We start from the raw sequence: 13,168 nt of genomic DNA, 5'->3' as shown, positions 1-13,168 counted from the left end.
TCCTTATGGTGCTCATTCACGTGGGACCCACTGTGCTGAAGCCCATAGCTCTCCTAATATTGCCTTTATTAGAGTATCAAGTAACGACGAGAAAAGCAGTAACAAAGAGAAGGCTGTGAGGCACTTAAGTTTCACACTTCATGAATTACAGATAGTACTTCAGTCACCTTTTATATGTACATATATAAAAATGAGAATGACAAAGTCTCTCTATTTAACAACTTTGATGCCCATTTCTGTCGCTCTGATAACAGAGCAAGTTTCATGTTTCATTAGTAAATTTTCTTATTTCAGTGGACCTCAAAAAATTAAAAAAGCTGTGAAACATAATTCCATCCTGCTTCAGCACTTTACATTAAATAATTTAAGAGCACTTGAAAATATTCATGACTGCACTTTAGAAATGTCTTTATTCTGGTTATCATCAATCTCACTTCATAGATCTGGAAACTGAGACACTCTCGTAGTGGCTGGCACGCAACCTTGCTGCAGGGAATTGATGGGCAGGACCCGGTTTGCTTCAATGAGCTGTGAGACTGCTCTGCACTCTTGCGGGGAAGGGGGGAATGAGAGAATCAGTGCAGGCTCCAAAAGAGGTAAAAAGAGAAGCAAGCAAGCAAACCAAAACTCTTATCTTAAATTTCCATCTTTAAAGAAATAGTACACTTCACTTTTACCTGTAACATATCTATTAGTTAACATAAAGAGATCTAGTAAGGAAAAAGTGACCCTGATGATTATAAGCAACTCTTTTTCACAAGATCTTGCATTTCAAATTTTTTTGCATCACAAAATAATTACAGCCTTCACAATTAAAACTAAAAAGCTTTCATTAAATATGAACAGCAGAAGACTGAAATCTGTTACCACAACCACAGAACAAAAATAACTCAGTAACAGCAAAGAATTCTGTGAAGAGTTCTAATATGTAAAATCAGGAAGTAAAAGATTCCAATGTTATACAGAACACTACTTCCTAAAATTTTTTATGACATAGCACACAATAGTACAGTCTTATTTAGATTACATGAAAAAAATATTTAAAACCAGTGAGTAATTGTGCATTTTAATCTAATAAAGATCAAATCTTTTCATGTCATTGCACAGTGCAGTGTAGAGCATGCGGGAACACAGTGCTTGTAGGAAGCCCCAAAAGCACCCCAGAGTCAAAAGCACTTTGAACATGGGGGGGCGGTGGTGGTTTTCACTGGGTTTGGGTCAGCACTTTGGGGTGGGTTGTTGTTTCGTTTAGGAGAGGGGTGTGGGTGGCCAGGTCTTGTTTCTCCCTTTCCTTATTTTTCAAGACAGGGTCTTTGCTCACCTTCAGAACAGGTCTTTCTTGTCTGTCAGCCTTAGATGGGCAGGTGTGGCATTTCCTGCAGTTTCACCACTTTAAGTTACCTCAGATCTCCTTAATTTCAGGTCTTGCCCTTGAGTGATACTGTTAATCACTAACACATTTGTTCCATATACTGGCCTGAAAGCCAGCTGGGCGCAGACCAGGAAATCACTGCTGATTCTGCCCCAGGAGTTTTCATGACACATTTTCTCCAAGTACTTCTGAACTTAACGAGACCTTAGATATGAAACATTCAAACTTTTTTCTCTTTCAAAAATTACTTCACCCGAATCTGAAGATAGTTAACCCCCCCGCCGCCCCCCCCACCCCCGTTAGTGTATTCACCACACTGATGCGCTCTCTCGATGGCTACACTGTCACACAAATGAGCGTATTCCTAACAGCTGCAACGATATGAAAAGACACTGCTAAAAGGTTCATGAACAAGGGACGTCCCTCCTATTTTACCAGTTTTCAGTAACTAAAATTAAGGATGCAGAACCAGAAAAAAAAAGCTTAACATAAAGTCTGAGCAGTTAGTAATATTGTATTAACAGCAGTTCTTTGATTTCTACGCTGATCACTTATTCTTGGCATGTTGGTAAGTCTATGAGCCAAGGCAAAGAACAGCATGAGCAAAGGATTTTTCAGATAGGAAGTATGCCTTCTGGTTACACTGCATTCCTGAGGTCTATATAAAAAAAGAAGCCCATCTCCCTCCATATCCCCTTCCCTACAGATCTTTGAAGGTCTGGAAAGGCTACCAGAGACAGCAAAATTAGGAAGCACAAGCATTCTTTAAGAGGAGTAAATTGCCAGAGTCCATCTAGTTGCACCTAGTCCTTCTCCAAGTACTAAGCTGAAATCAACTACAATTACATAGTTGATATTTCACCAGCTTGCTCTCAGAGGCATCCCAATCTGGAAATTCCTTAACTATCCCAGGTGATCTATTGTAGGGCCTCACTTGGCTTATTACCATTCAGAAAGCTTTTTTTCTAGTTTTTTAACTGGAAGCTTCATGTCCTTTCTACTACAGGTCTAGGCTTCTGACATACATCAGAACAAGGACTTGCAGAGTCAGACATCTCCCAAAATAACCTCCTCCAGTTTGGGAAGTGTGGGGAATCACCATAAACTTTCTAAAGCCTCAAAGGAAAACAACCTAAGGTCTGAGACAAGGAACCTTTATCATACAACTACTCAAGTTAAAACCCCACTTTCTATTTCAGAATGTTAGAATTCATATGCATGATCATAACTAGCAGTAATTATTCTTTAAAGACATTAGTTATTCTTTAAAGTAAATTAATGGATTCAAAGTTTAGAGTTCTTTTAAATGTTAAAGATTTGGAAAACTGAAATACATGTGAACCCTGCCATAGTTGACAATATCTGCTCCCAATTATCTCTTACGATGTTTGGAATCCATTTTCTCCCTAGGAAAGAAGTATTCCATTTATTTGAGGTAAACTGACACCTGCAATGTATATCTAACCATACTGATGAAACAATCACCAGACTTGATATATGTGCACATATAACTTTTTAATCAAGCATGTAGAAGCAGGCTGGCATAAAAATAAATTGATGACAGAAGGCAACAGGCAACAGCTGTCCACGCACTGTAAATTTGAGTTCCATCCTTGGCAGCTTTCTGAGAACTAATTATTCTCTTGCAGCATTGTGCAGAAGTTCTTTCTGGATGGGGATGCTGCTGCGGCTTTAGCGGTGTGGTATGTCTTTCAAAGAACAAAACATGTCCCCCCAAAGGGTTTAGTATTCCCTACACGAACAGTTTCTGCCTTTTAGCAAAATCTACAGATATTAACATGGCCAATCCTCATCCTTCTCTCACTGCTCAACATATCAACATTATTCTTATTGTCACTCAGTTGTGACAGGTTGGGTTTGGGGTTTTTTTGTGTGTGTGTTTTTTTTTTAAAAAAACCCAACACTTTATCTCCATTTCAATAGCATGTCCTTCTTATTCCATTCCATTCATTGGACTTTTTTCTCTTGTCTGCAGTGCCTAATCTCTCATCCAGAACATCACACTCTTCTCCTGATTCAGCCTTTTACTTAGTACAACAACCCATTTCAATAAAAATTCTGGCTGCTAAAGTAACTTTTCTCCCATCCAACCACAACATCCTCCACCCACAGTATTTCCACGATCTTACATTTCTTCCCCACATTTCCTGGTGTTATATTTGCTTTCAAGGGTACAAATAATTCTAGCTCTATTTGGTTTTGTGTCTCTGGATCTCCTTCCAAACCTCCAGGTCTGATAACAATCAACCTAGACTTCCATTATTCCTTTCTCTTACGGTCTCTCTTCCATTTTTACTTGCACTGTGCCCTAAACCGCAACATAAGGTCCCCAGTGTGAACTATAAAGTCAGGCACCCCTGGCTACTACCAGAATCAAATAAAAATATACTGTCCATCAGTTTTGTTTAGGACGGTGTCAGGAAAAGAAACCCAAATCACAGAGTGCCCACATCAACTAGGTGACAATTTATTAACTGCTTGATTAAGATCAAAAAAGGCAGTCATTATTTGGAAGCTTCAATTACCAGTTTAACTACTCAGGAAACTGTATTCGCTGCTAGTTTATTTGTCAGGCAGTGGGGAAAAAAGTTTAAACCATAAAAATAATTATTTTATATACTTTTACTACTGTTTTACCCTGAAATTCTACCCTAATTTGGAAAAAAGCTCAAAACTAGAGGATGAAACCTTTACAACCAACCTCTTACTGTCTCAACCACATAATGAATTTTTCATAACAAATGCCTCCATTTCAGTCAAATGGCTAATCAGAACCATGAACTACAGTCATTCCACTTTTTTAAAGGACTTCAATACCCTATTGTTCTCAGTTTTCACCTTAGAAAACATGATTTCTACACAGAAAATTTACATTCTTCCTGCTTTTGTTGCACATGACAAAATTACAGAAAAGACCAGCCCTACTGGAATTTATCAATCAATAGAGCATTCTTCTTTGCAAACTACAAAAAACACTCTGTCCTATATCCTGGCACTATGGAGCTCCCAGTACAATCCCTGGAAGGAGAACAAACTCTCTGTGGCATGCTCAGTACAGTGGACGGATTTCCCCCTTCCTGCCTTCTTCCAGCTGTGATAAACAAACACCAAAGCAAAGTCATGCTCTAGAAAAAGGAAAATAAACAGAACACAGTAGACTTCAACATTAATAATAAATCAAAAGACTGTTCCAGTTACAGCAGGCAAACTGAACAGCAGTAAGGACAGCTTGTGTACTGAAAAAAAACAAATAATGCCACACCTTAAGGAACAGTGTCTGGGATTCCAGCACAGGGTCTGCAACTCTGCCTTGTCTTCATCTGTTGATGTAAGGCTCCTTCAAAATAACCAATGAACCTATGTCTGGAATGATTTCAAGGTTCATTTTTTAGCCATGTAAACATAGCTCGGCACAACCGCAAGTTTTAAAATCACTTGAAGAATTTGTGCAATGGGTGTCTTCAATGCGGTACAAAAATAAAATGTGATTTGATTTCGGGTATGACATCACTGTCCTGTGATCCCTCATTTTATAAATAAAAGTAATTTAAAATTACAAATAATATTTATAGAGGTAGCTGAGCACTTACAGTAAATACTGTGCATGATGTCAGAATCCCTAGAAACAGTTGCAGCAAGCCAAGAAAGCATGGAAAAAATATAACTTTGGTGTTATTCAAAGGCTAAATTTAGCTTATTGAAGAGTATCTTCCTCTAAAGTCAATGGGAACAGAATGTTGCCTTTAGAGCAAGGGTTCACAGTAGGGGAAGAGCATGAACCCTCTGCACAACACAGGAGGTATCCTGCAAAAGGAACCTGGAGTGGAGGCAGGGACACAACTGACTCCCCCCCAAGAACTGCCTGTTCCCTGGCCAGGCTGGGATCTGAACACGCCAGCATGCTTCAGAGAAGAGTAAACACGCCCTGCCTCCTCCTCAATTGGTCTGGACAGGTATTTCGGGCAGACCCACCTGACAGCATGCAAGGCTAATTACCTCTCCCCAGACCCTAACAGGAGATTTTCGCATGGGATAGAGCTCCAAATTCTTGAGTTCCCATTGGATCCAGCCATATCTTCTCCCTCATTTTAGCAAAGCCTAAGGCAAGATTCAAGAGAAAAAAGATGTCAAAGCCCTGGAGGCTAAGCTGGCATTACCCTGGCAGGACAATGGTTAAAGGCTTCCAGAGCAGATGGGAGGGCTGGGGGAGGGGAAGAGACAAGCAGGGAAGTGAAGGGATGATCCTGCTACACTGGGACTCAAAACATGCTCTTGGTGATGCCTGGAGTATTAGGCGCGTATTAAGCACATTATCCCATTTGTCTTACACAAGATTACACATAGTATGTGCCAGACAGACTTTCACGGGAGCAAAAAAAAAAAGAGCAGCTTGAGAACACTGATCCAGAGGGCAGCAGAGAACAAGTAAATATCTTAAACACCCTCCCCTCCTCACCCCTCCAAATGCATGCTTACAGAGTTTATGAAAATGAATGCTATCATCTCCACGGTGTGGGGCTCTCCCTTTTGCATACCTTTATCAATTAGTTACCCCACCTTTTCAGTTACATGCAAGCAAGATGGCCTATGTTTCTGATGTTTGGGATTTTTTGGTGGGAAGAGGAGAGGTTTGCACCCCCAATTTCACTTAAAGTGACACCCTTTATTACTCACCTTTATAATATTGACTTGATAAGAACATATCAATGGGGGAAGTTTTTCAAATGCTTATGTACACGCATCAACATTTTACACAAATTAATAAAGGTGGAAATTTGTCACGGTATCACCCAGAGAAAAACATAAGGTTGTGAGTTTCTTTATGAACCTAAGGGAACCAGGAGTAAAACAGTTCTGTAACGTCTAACAAAAAAAAACTCTACGTATTTTTTCTCTTGTATAGTTTTACATTAGATGCCTGTAAACTTTCTGAAGCTTCTGGAATAAGCTTAGGTAGAACACACTGAAATTTCCTATGAAGAACAGACTGCAGATAGGGAAAATACTAACATTTTCATTTGATTTGGATTAAAGCAAGTTGGAAGTAATTTATTTACTTTGTTAAGTATTGGCTACTGCTCATATTCAGAAATACTTGTCCGAATTCTGTACTTGTTCATGCATTTCTTCAGAGTTTTTCACTGTACATTGAGTTTTGTGAGCTACAGGAATTCTGCACATAACCAGATGCAAGTTTTCTAAAATGTGCAGAAGTATTTGAGGATTTGGTGCAACATTATAGCTCTGTTGGAAACTAAGGGTTGTAACACCTTCTGGCTAAGCATGGCATCGCTAAGAACTTCAGACAGGAAACAAACCAAAAAAATCCTTGCAGGTATCTGGGAGCGAGAAGAGAGAACAGCAGTTTTTTCAAAAGCTGCTTAATTTGAAAAATAAGCATATGGCTGCAGACATACAATTTGTGAATTCTGCCACTCTACCTGTCACTTCCAAGTTTATAATAGCATACTGCACACTTCAGCAAGATGTCAAAAGCAAGGATTTTATCAACAAAACTAAACACTCTTCAACCTAATGTCTGCTTTTAATACATATATTCCACAGATCCTGCCATCTTCCAGACTTACTGTAGTGCCTTCCCCTCTCAGACTGGTACTGCTAATCCAGATCCATCTTTGCCCAGAGTTGATCTTTCAATATCAGTTCCACAAAAGTTCATCCTCTCTTTCCCCCCCGCCTTCTTTTTCAGTAGTCTCATTCAGAAAAAGACTTTAACTATTATCTTTATACTAAAACCTCTAAACTCTACCTCAGAGTCCAGTAGTCAAGTCTACTTTCAGTCAAATGGCAGAAAGTGTCCGATCTCCTGGTATTTCATTGCCATATCTTGCTGTTAGGTTAAACCCCAGAACAGCAGAAGCTTACATTCATGATAATTTCCTAAATCCTTTTCTTTCTGTCCTTGTCTCAGCTACCAAAGAATGCCAATCACTTGGCAATACTCGAGGGCACGATCCAAGAATCAGCTTCAAATTGTTTATCCCGCTGAACTTAAACTCAAACCAGATCATGCCTAAATCTTGCCACTTCCCTATAAGGAAGGGATATATTTAATACTCCATCTTTTCTTTGTCTGGATAGCTGTATTTCTCACTTCGGATGTGCCATCTTGCTCCTAACCCACTGTTGTATCTCCTCTGATGATATTGTTGTAAATATCATCCTGTCTCATAATTTCAACAGGTATGTCTTGAGACAAACTTCCCTGCAGAAGGAAATTGCTTATCTTCTTTCACGCCTTAGTAGCCTCCTCTGCTGTTCTTTTGCAAGGGAAAACCCCTCAACAACAGTCCAAAAACTCACTAGATAACTCATTTCAAGCCTGTCTCTACCAGAACACCTGTAAAGTCACTTAACAGTAGCAAGACAGCTATTATACTACAAATATTACCCATGAACTTCAGATCTTAATTTAAACCTTGCACTCTGTTTTGCCGCATTTATAAGACATGCTGTCTATCATTTTCATTACTGCACGCAGAATTCATGACAATAAGTTATCCCACAATAAATTTAAATATTTAGTTGGATTTTACTTTTTTACACCCATTTGTGATCAAAGAAAATGTCTCAGTCCTAATTTCAGAAAGAAAAATCACTGCTCGGGAAGATTAAAGCTGGTATTTTCAACATGTTTGCATCATGTCCATTTCCCCCATGAGGTCAGAGGGAGCCGTGTGTTTGAAAGTAGCAAAACTTAGAAAGGAGGGCACAAAAAACCAGAAGCCCTAGAAGTTAATGGGTAGAGACAAATGGAGATGTAGGACTGTGTAATTTACTCAAATACATAACAGTACTCGGAATCAGAGCTAGCACCTAGATCTTACTGTCCAGACAGCACCTATAACAGTCAGTTATTGTATCTGCATCTACAAACATAACTGATGTTTTTTTATAACAGAGACCACAAAATGCAGAGCCATTTAATGCAAACATCAATATTTACGCTAGAAAATACCTTTTAGTTTTCCATAATCAACAGTTTTCAACAGAAAGGCTTAAAGCTAAATGGCCTTCTCCATGCTGACATTTAAAGTGGCTCTGAGGAAAAGGTAACTTCGGAATACCATACTAACTGTATACAGTATGATATTTATAAACCAAATAGGTTGGAAAAAACAAAGCAAACTGGTGTTTTACTGTCTGAACTAATCTTTCAAACAACATGGAGGCTCACAATGATCTGCACTCCATTAATAAGAGTCCTCATATCTGAAACTTTCCCTACAACATTTTCACAATTCATTGGCTCTAACATATTTTTTAAAACAGTACTATGAAGTGTCTTGGGACAATACCTATCAGATTTACTTTTGCTCTCACAAATTTCCAGATGCAAGTTTGACTACACATATTAATCAAATATCAGAAAAGTTTCTATTCATTTTTTTAATTGTTTTTCATTTATTTCCAACCTTTACCTTAAGAGCACAGAAGATGCAAGAATCACCCATACATTTGTGCATTGTGATTTGCCGGAAACTGCGGCGAAAAATGTCCAGGTGCCAGAGAACCTGAAACACAAAAAGGGGCACAGCTAATTTTATGAATATATAAAATAAAATACTGCATATAGCTCTGACTAAAGCTGCACATGCTAAATAATCCCAGAAGTACACTAATGTCAGTGCAGTAAACATCACTTTTAAAATGGGATGCCTTTTATCTAACAGCAAGTTGACTTTTTCATCTTTCTTCCTCAGCTGTAGCATTTACATGCATTAAGCCACAGTAGGACATCCCTCTGAATTTCTTGCAACGTGCTTTGTCCATGTGGCAGTGCCATCTTAAACAGCACTTGCCCTGACTGCTCCCCAATGCTGGCACCACAGCCAGCCATCGTGCAGCTGCACCATGAGGCTGGGCAGAACTGCCAAGGACACCCCATCTACTGCTGCAGCTGAAACCCCTCCATCCTTCCACCTCCTAGGCAGCCTCCTTTCTCTGAGCAGAAAGCCCAAATGCTGGAAAAATTGAGCACCAACAGCACATACATTAACAGGTTCCTCCAAGTCAAAAATGATAAATTACTAAAAGCCGTTATGCCCAATATTATCACTAGTAAGTGCCATGACTACTCGCAGATTTCTAACCCTAACCTGTGTATGCAGTTATACTTTTCTCTCAGGACAGATATGGTGATAATACCAGGTATGTGACCAGGTATAGTCACAGCATATAAAAGCAAGCAGGCTTTTATGTGTTCTGCAAGCAACAGCTACAGGCAATGTTTGCTGAAGCACCAGGTTTTATTCTTAAGTTTTACCACTAATTCTGTGCAATCTTGGGCAATTATCTAAATACACAGCTGTAAAATAGCAACAGTACTGATCTCTGAGGTGTATCTCAGTCAGCTCTTTATATATGAATGTGGTCAGCCCTGGCTATTTCAGCTTCAACTAACAATAATTGGACTTTTCTTGTAAGCCTCAGAGCCACCAGCCTTTCAGGAGGCAGAAGCTTGCACTGAAAGAAGCCCTGACCTAAATCACATCCTGCTGGATTCCAGACAGAGCAGCAAGGTCCAGGCTGGCATCTGACTGGCTAACTGCTTCATTAGCCTAAACAGAGGGACCAAACTTCTTATTTCTGATTAACCTGTCCAGAGCAACTGGCTAGAAAAAATTTAGCACTCTGAAAAAAGTTGTGCTGGTTTCAAACAGTGTTTCCAGCTGGAACAATTTGTTAACTAAACTACAGCGCACAAATGTTATCTACAATTAAATTTAAAAACCACATTTATTATTTCATCTGTAAAGTTTCCCATAACTTCAGAATTGTCAGGGCTATGTTCATATTCAAACTCTCCCTATACTTAAGGGCCTGGGAAGCAACTTGAGCCTTGGAACGATCTGATTACACACAACATTCCTGAAGGACTACTGCAGACTTCACAAAAGGACAAAAAATACACATTTAGGAAGGAGTCCAATTTTTCCAATGTAATTACCCTTGGAGTTTATCTTGAATGTTTATTGAAACATTTAATAGTAAGTAGCAACAAACATTCAAGAACTTCTCAGACTAACACTGAATATTAAAAAATTAAGATAAAAACCCAGAAGTATATTTTTATGAAGCGATTACCATCTTGGTTTTTTTGTTCAATTCAGTTTTGACTGTAAATATTTTTGGGATCCTATTTCTCTTATCATTAGAAGAAAACAGGTTATGTAGAAGACTAAAGGCTGGGTCATAGGCTTTTGTCTTCATGTATGGCAGGCAGCTGATGTTAGACTCTACTTAGTTCTGACCTAGGCTCAGTAACTCAATATTAGGAGGCAACCAGTGATTACACGTTACAACTTAACAAAAGCAATTAACATGGTACATCACTGGAAACCCCACTTTTCTTATATTAAGTTGCCTTTGTACCTGGTCCTGTATTACATGGCATGTTAAGCCTGCTGAGGGTCACTGGTGTTTCTATTTGTATTATTTGCATCACAGGGGTATCTTCAAGCCTGAAGTTAGTTGAGAACCTAATCGTGCCCATGGGGGGAAAAACCAAACAAAAACCCCACCCCCCCAAATAAAACTCCAACCAAAAAACAAAATGAAAACCCACACCAAAACAAAAAAAACACCCACGGGGGGGGGGGGGAAACACACACACAAAACCAAACAACAACCCAACCAACCAAAAAACCCTCCAAAACCCAACCTCACAGTGACACGGTCTGTGCTACACAAACAAGTCATATGAAAGAAAGGAAGCTGCTGTGGAGAAAGGGTTTTAAAACCTGCAGCCAGAAGGACTGAATCTCAAACGTCAGACATGCAAAACATCTATACGGTGACCATACCACTACAGCAGCCATACCACTCTGCTAAATTTTGACAAAGGAAAAGGTTTTTCTTCAAAACTAAAAGATGGACTCAATCATCTAAACTAAGCTACAAACTATCAGATAGAAAGAAAGTTAGACTACATAAGAAATATCTTGTACAGGTATTATCAACCCTTGAACCGGACTGGTTCAACAAAAAAGTTAACTTTAGTTTGAAGGAGTAGACATATGGCAAGATATGCAACACTATTACTTTAAAGGAAAATTTCTACATATTATTTTCATCTTTGGTTGACATATTACAAGTTTACACAAACAAAAGATTGAAGTACACTAAGTGATGACTGTGAATGCTGTTTTTTTTACCAGGAAAACCTGAAAATTAAAAAAAGATTTTCTATAACTCAACTAATCTGCATTTTCCAACATAGCTTTATTCTATCTAGGCACACAAACAATTACGTAGTCAAGCCTGGCTGTACTTGTTGCAGAGCTGAGCCTAAGAAAACACTGCAATAGACAGAGGACAGAGACAGAAACATTTTTTTTATTATGTGCTCTTACCTGTAGCGCGCTATTCAGGAAGCAACTGTTCTGTCCTGGTTCATTGCTGAGACCTTTACTGGGTGCTATTGAGGTTGTATTTCTTGGAGTAAACATACCCTGTACATTCCCCCGACCCACAGAAAAGTAATTTCTTTTCCAAGACATCTTCCAGTTTCAGCTGTAGAACATGCAGATTTAGGCTGGCAGAGTATGTGAGTTGACCAGATCCCTTCCTTTCACCAAAATTCAAAACCAGGACAACATCCAATCTTCTTTAAATTACAGTTTAAACAGTATTTGCCAGGACACAGGCAGTTTGCTTCTTCTAAATCCAGCCCAGGATGCTATTCTTCATTTCATACTTATGTATGCAAAAAACCTCTTCTACAAGCAGCCACACACAAAGTTTCCAAAAAGAAAGAATCCATGGTTGTCCAAGTTCATCTGTTACGCTGCTTCTCCCTTTTCCAAACAGGCAGTGACTTCAGGGAACAAATAGCAAATTAAGGTGGTCCCGAAATTGAGAGAAGAAAATTGAGAGAAGAAAAACAACTCCCACACCCCAAAAATCCCAGCTTTTCTAATCCTTTTATAATCCTCCTGCAGAAGATGGGAAAAATCCAATTAGTAAGGGAACAGAGAAACCAAAATAAAACCTTGGCAGCTCCCCTTCAGTTACATCTATCTTGGGTGACGAAAGAGACATTATCCTCATAGGGAGAAAGAAGCAACTCCAGGACTGGAGAGTGAAGAGCTTTAAAACAGCAAATAGTCTCCAATATAACTCTTCTAATCCTGTGCACGATCTTTAGAAGTTTCTTCTCCCGATCCTCCTTTTGCAATCGGAATGCCTGGCTGTGCCAGAAAGCTTGAGAGAGAAAAATAATCAAAGGCTTGTGTCATTTAATTACTCTCTTGGTTTTGTGCTGTTCTGCCAAGACCAGTGTTGCCTCACCTCCCACAATACACTGAATCTTCTGAGACAAAGCAAAAAATATAAACCTTCCTCCACCCAAAAAATAAAATTACATTGAAAAGAACAGAGAATTCTGAGAAAAGTATGTAAGAGCAACAGGGCTGGAGTATGTTGGAAGGGTTAAGAAGGAACTTAGATTAAAAAAAAAAACCCATAACATTCATGTTCACTCCATGGCAGTTTTCATACATATCCTTTACACTCCTGAAGTGTAAAATTTCTTTAAGATATCTTAGTCATTCATACAGTAGTACAAGGATTTGTGAGTCTGTGAATACAGGCTAGCACGTTGTCCACCCTAGAACTGGGATTTTGCCCTGAACTTGGAAGGCCGAGAAGACAAAGGTACAGGCCTCTCCCCTCAACTCAGCAGCCCACAACTCTCTCCTGAACAAAGCAGTCTCCAGATTTTCTTGATCAGAAATTATGTGCCTCTCTATA

General features: G+C 39.1%; 1 protein-coding gene across 12 annotated transcripts in view; it reads right to left on the bottom strand.

Moving 5' to 3' along the window:
* The window catches only part of USP54 (ubiquitin specific peptidase 54), a 102,508-nt gene that overhangs the window by 39,364 nt on the left and 49,976 nt on the right, over window positions 1–13,168 (bottom strand). For 10 of the 12 annotated variants that reach the window (XM_064463603.1, XM_064463591.1, XM_064463598.1 and 7 more), the window contains exons 2-3: window positions 11,770–12,619; window positions 8,836–8,928 (exon numbers count right to left, since the gene is read on the bottom strand). The exons of 1 other annotated variant lie outside the window; for it this stretch is intronic. In XM_064463603.1, coding sequence (XP_064319673.1) covers window positions 8,836–8,928; window positions 11,770–11,916 — 240 coding nt within the window. In that variant the 5' untranslated portion in view covers window positions 11,917–12,619. The remainder of the gene's footprint in view (window positions 1–8,835; window positions 8,929–11,769; window positions 12,620–13,168) is intronic. One more of the 12 variants, XM_064463600.1, reaches the window with a different exon arrangement.

Source organism: Phalacrocorax carbo, chromosome 12, assembly GCF_963921805.1.
Source record: "Phalacrocorax carbo chromosome 12, bPhaCar2.1, whole genome shotgun sequence".
NCBI lineage: Eukaryota > Metazoa > Chordata > Aves > Suliformes > Phalacrocoracidae > Phalacrocorax > Phalacrocorax carbo.
This window is presented reverse-complemented; position numbering and strand designations above follow the sequence as displayed.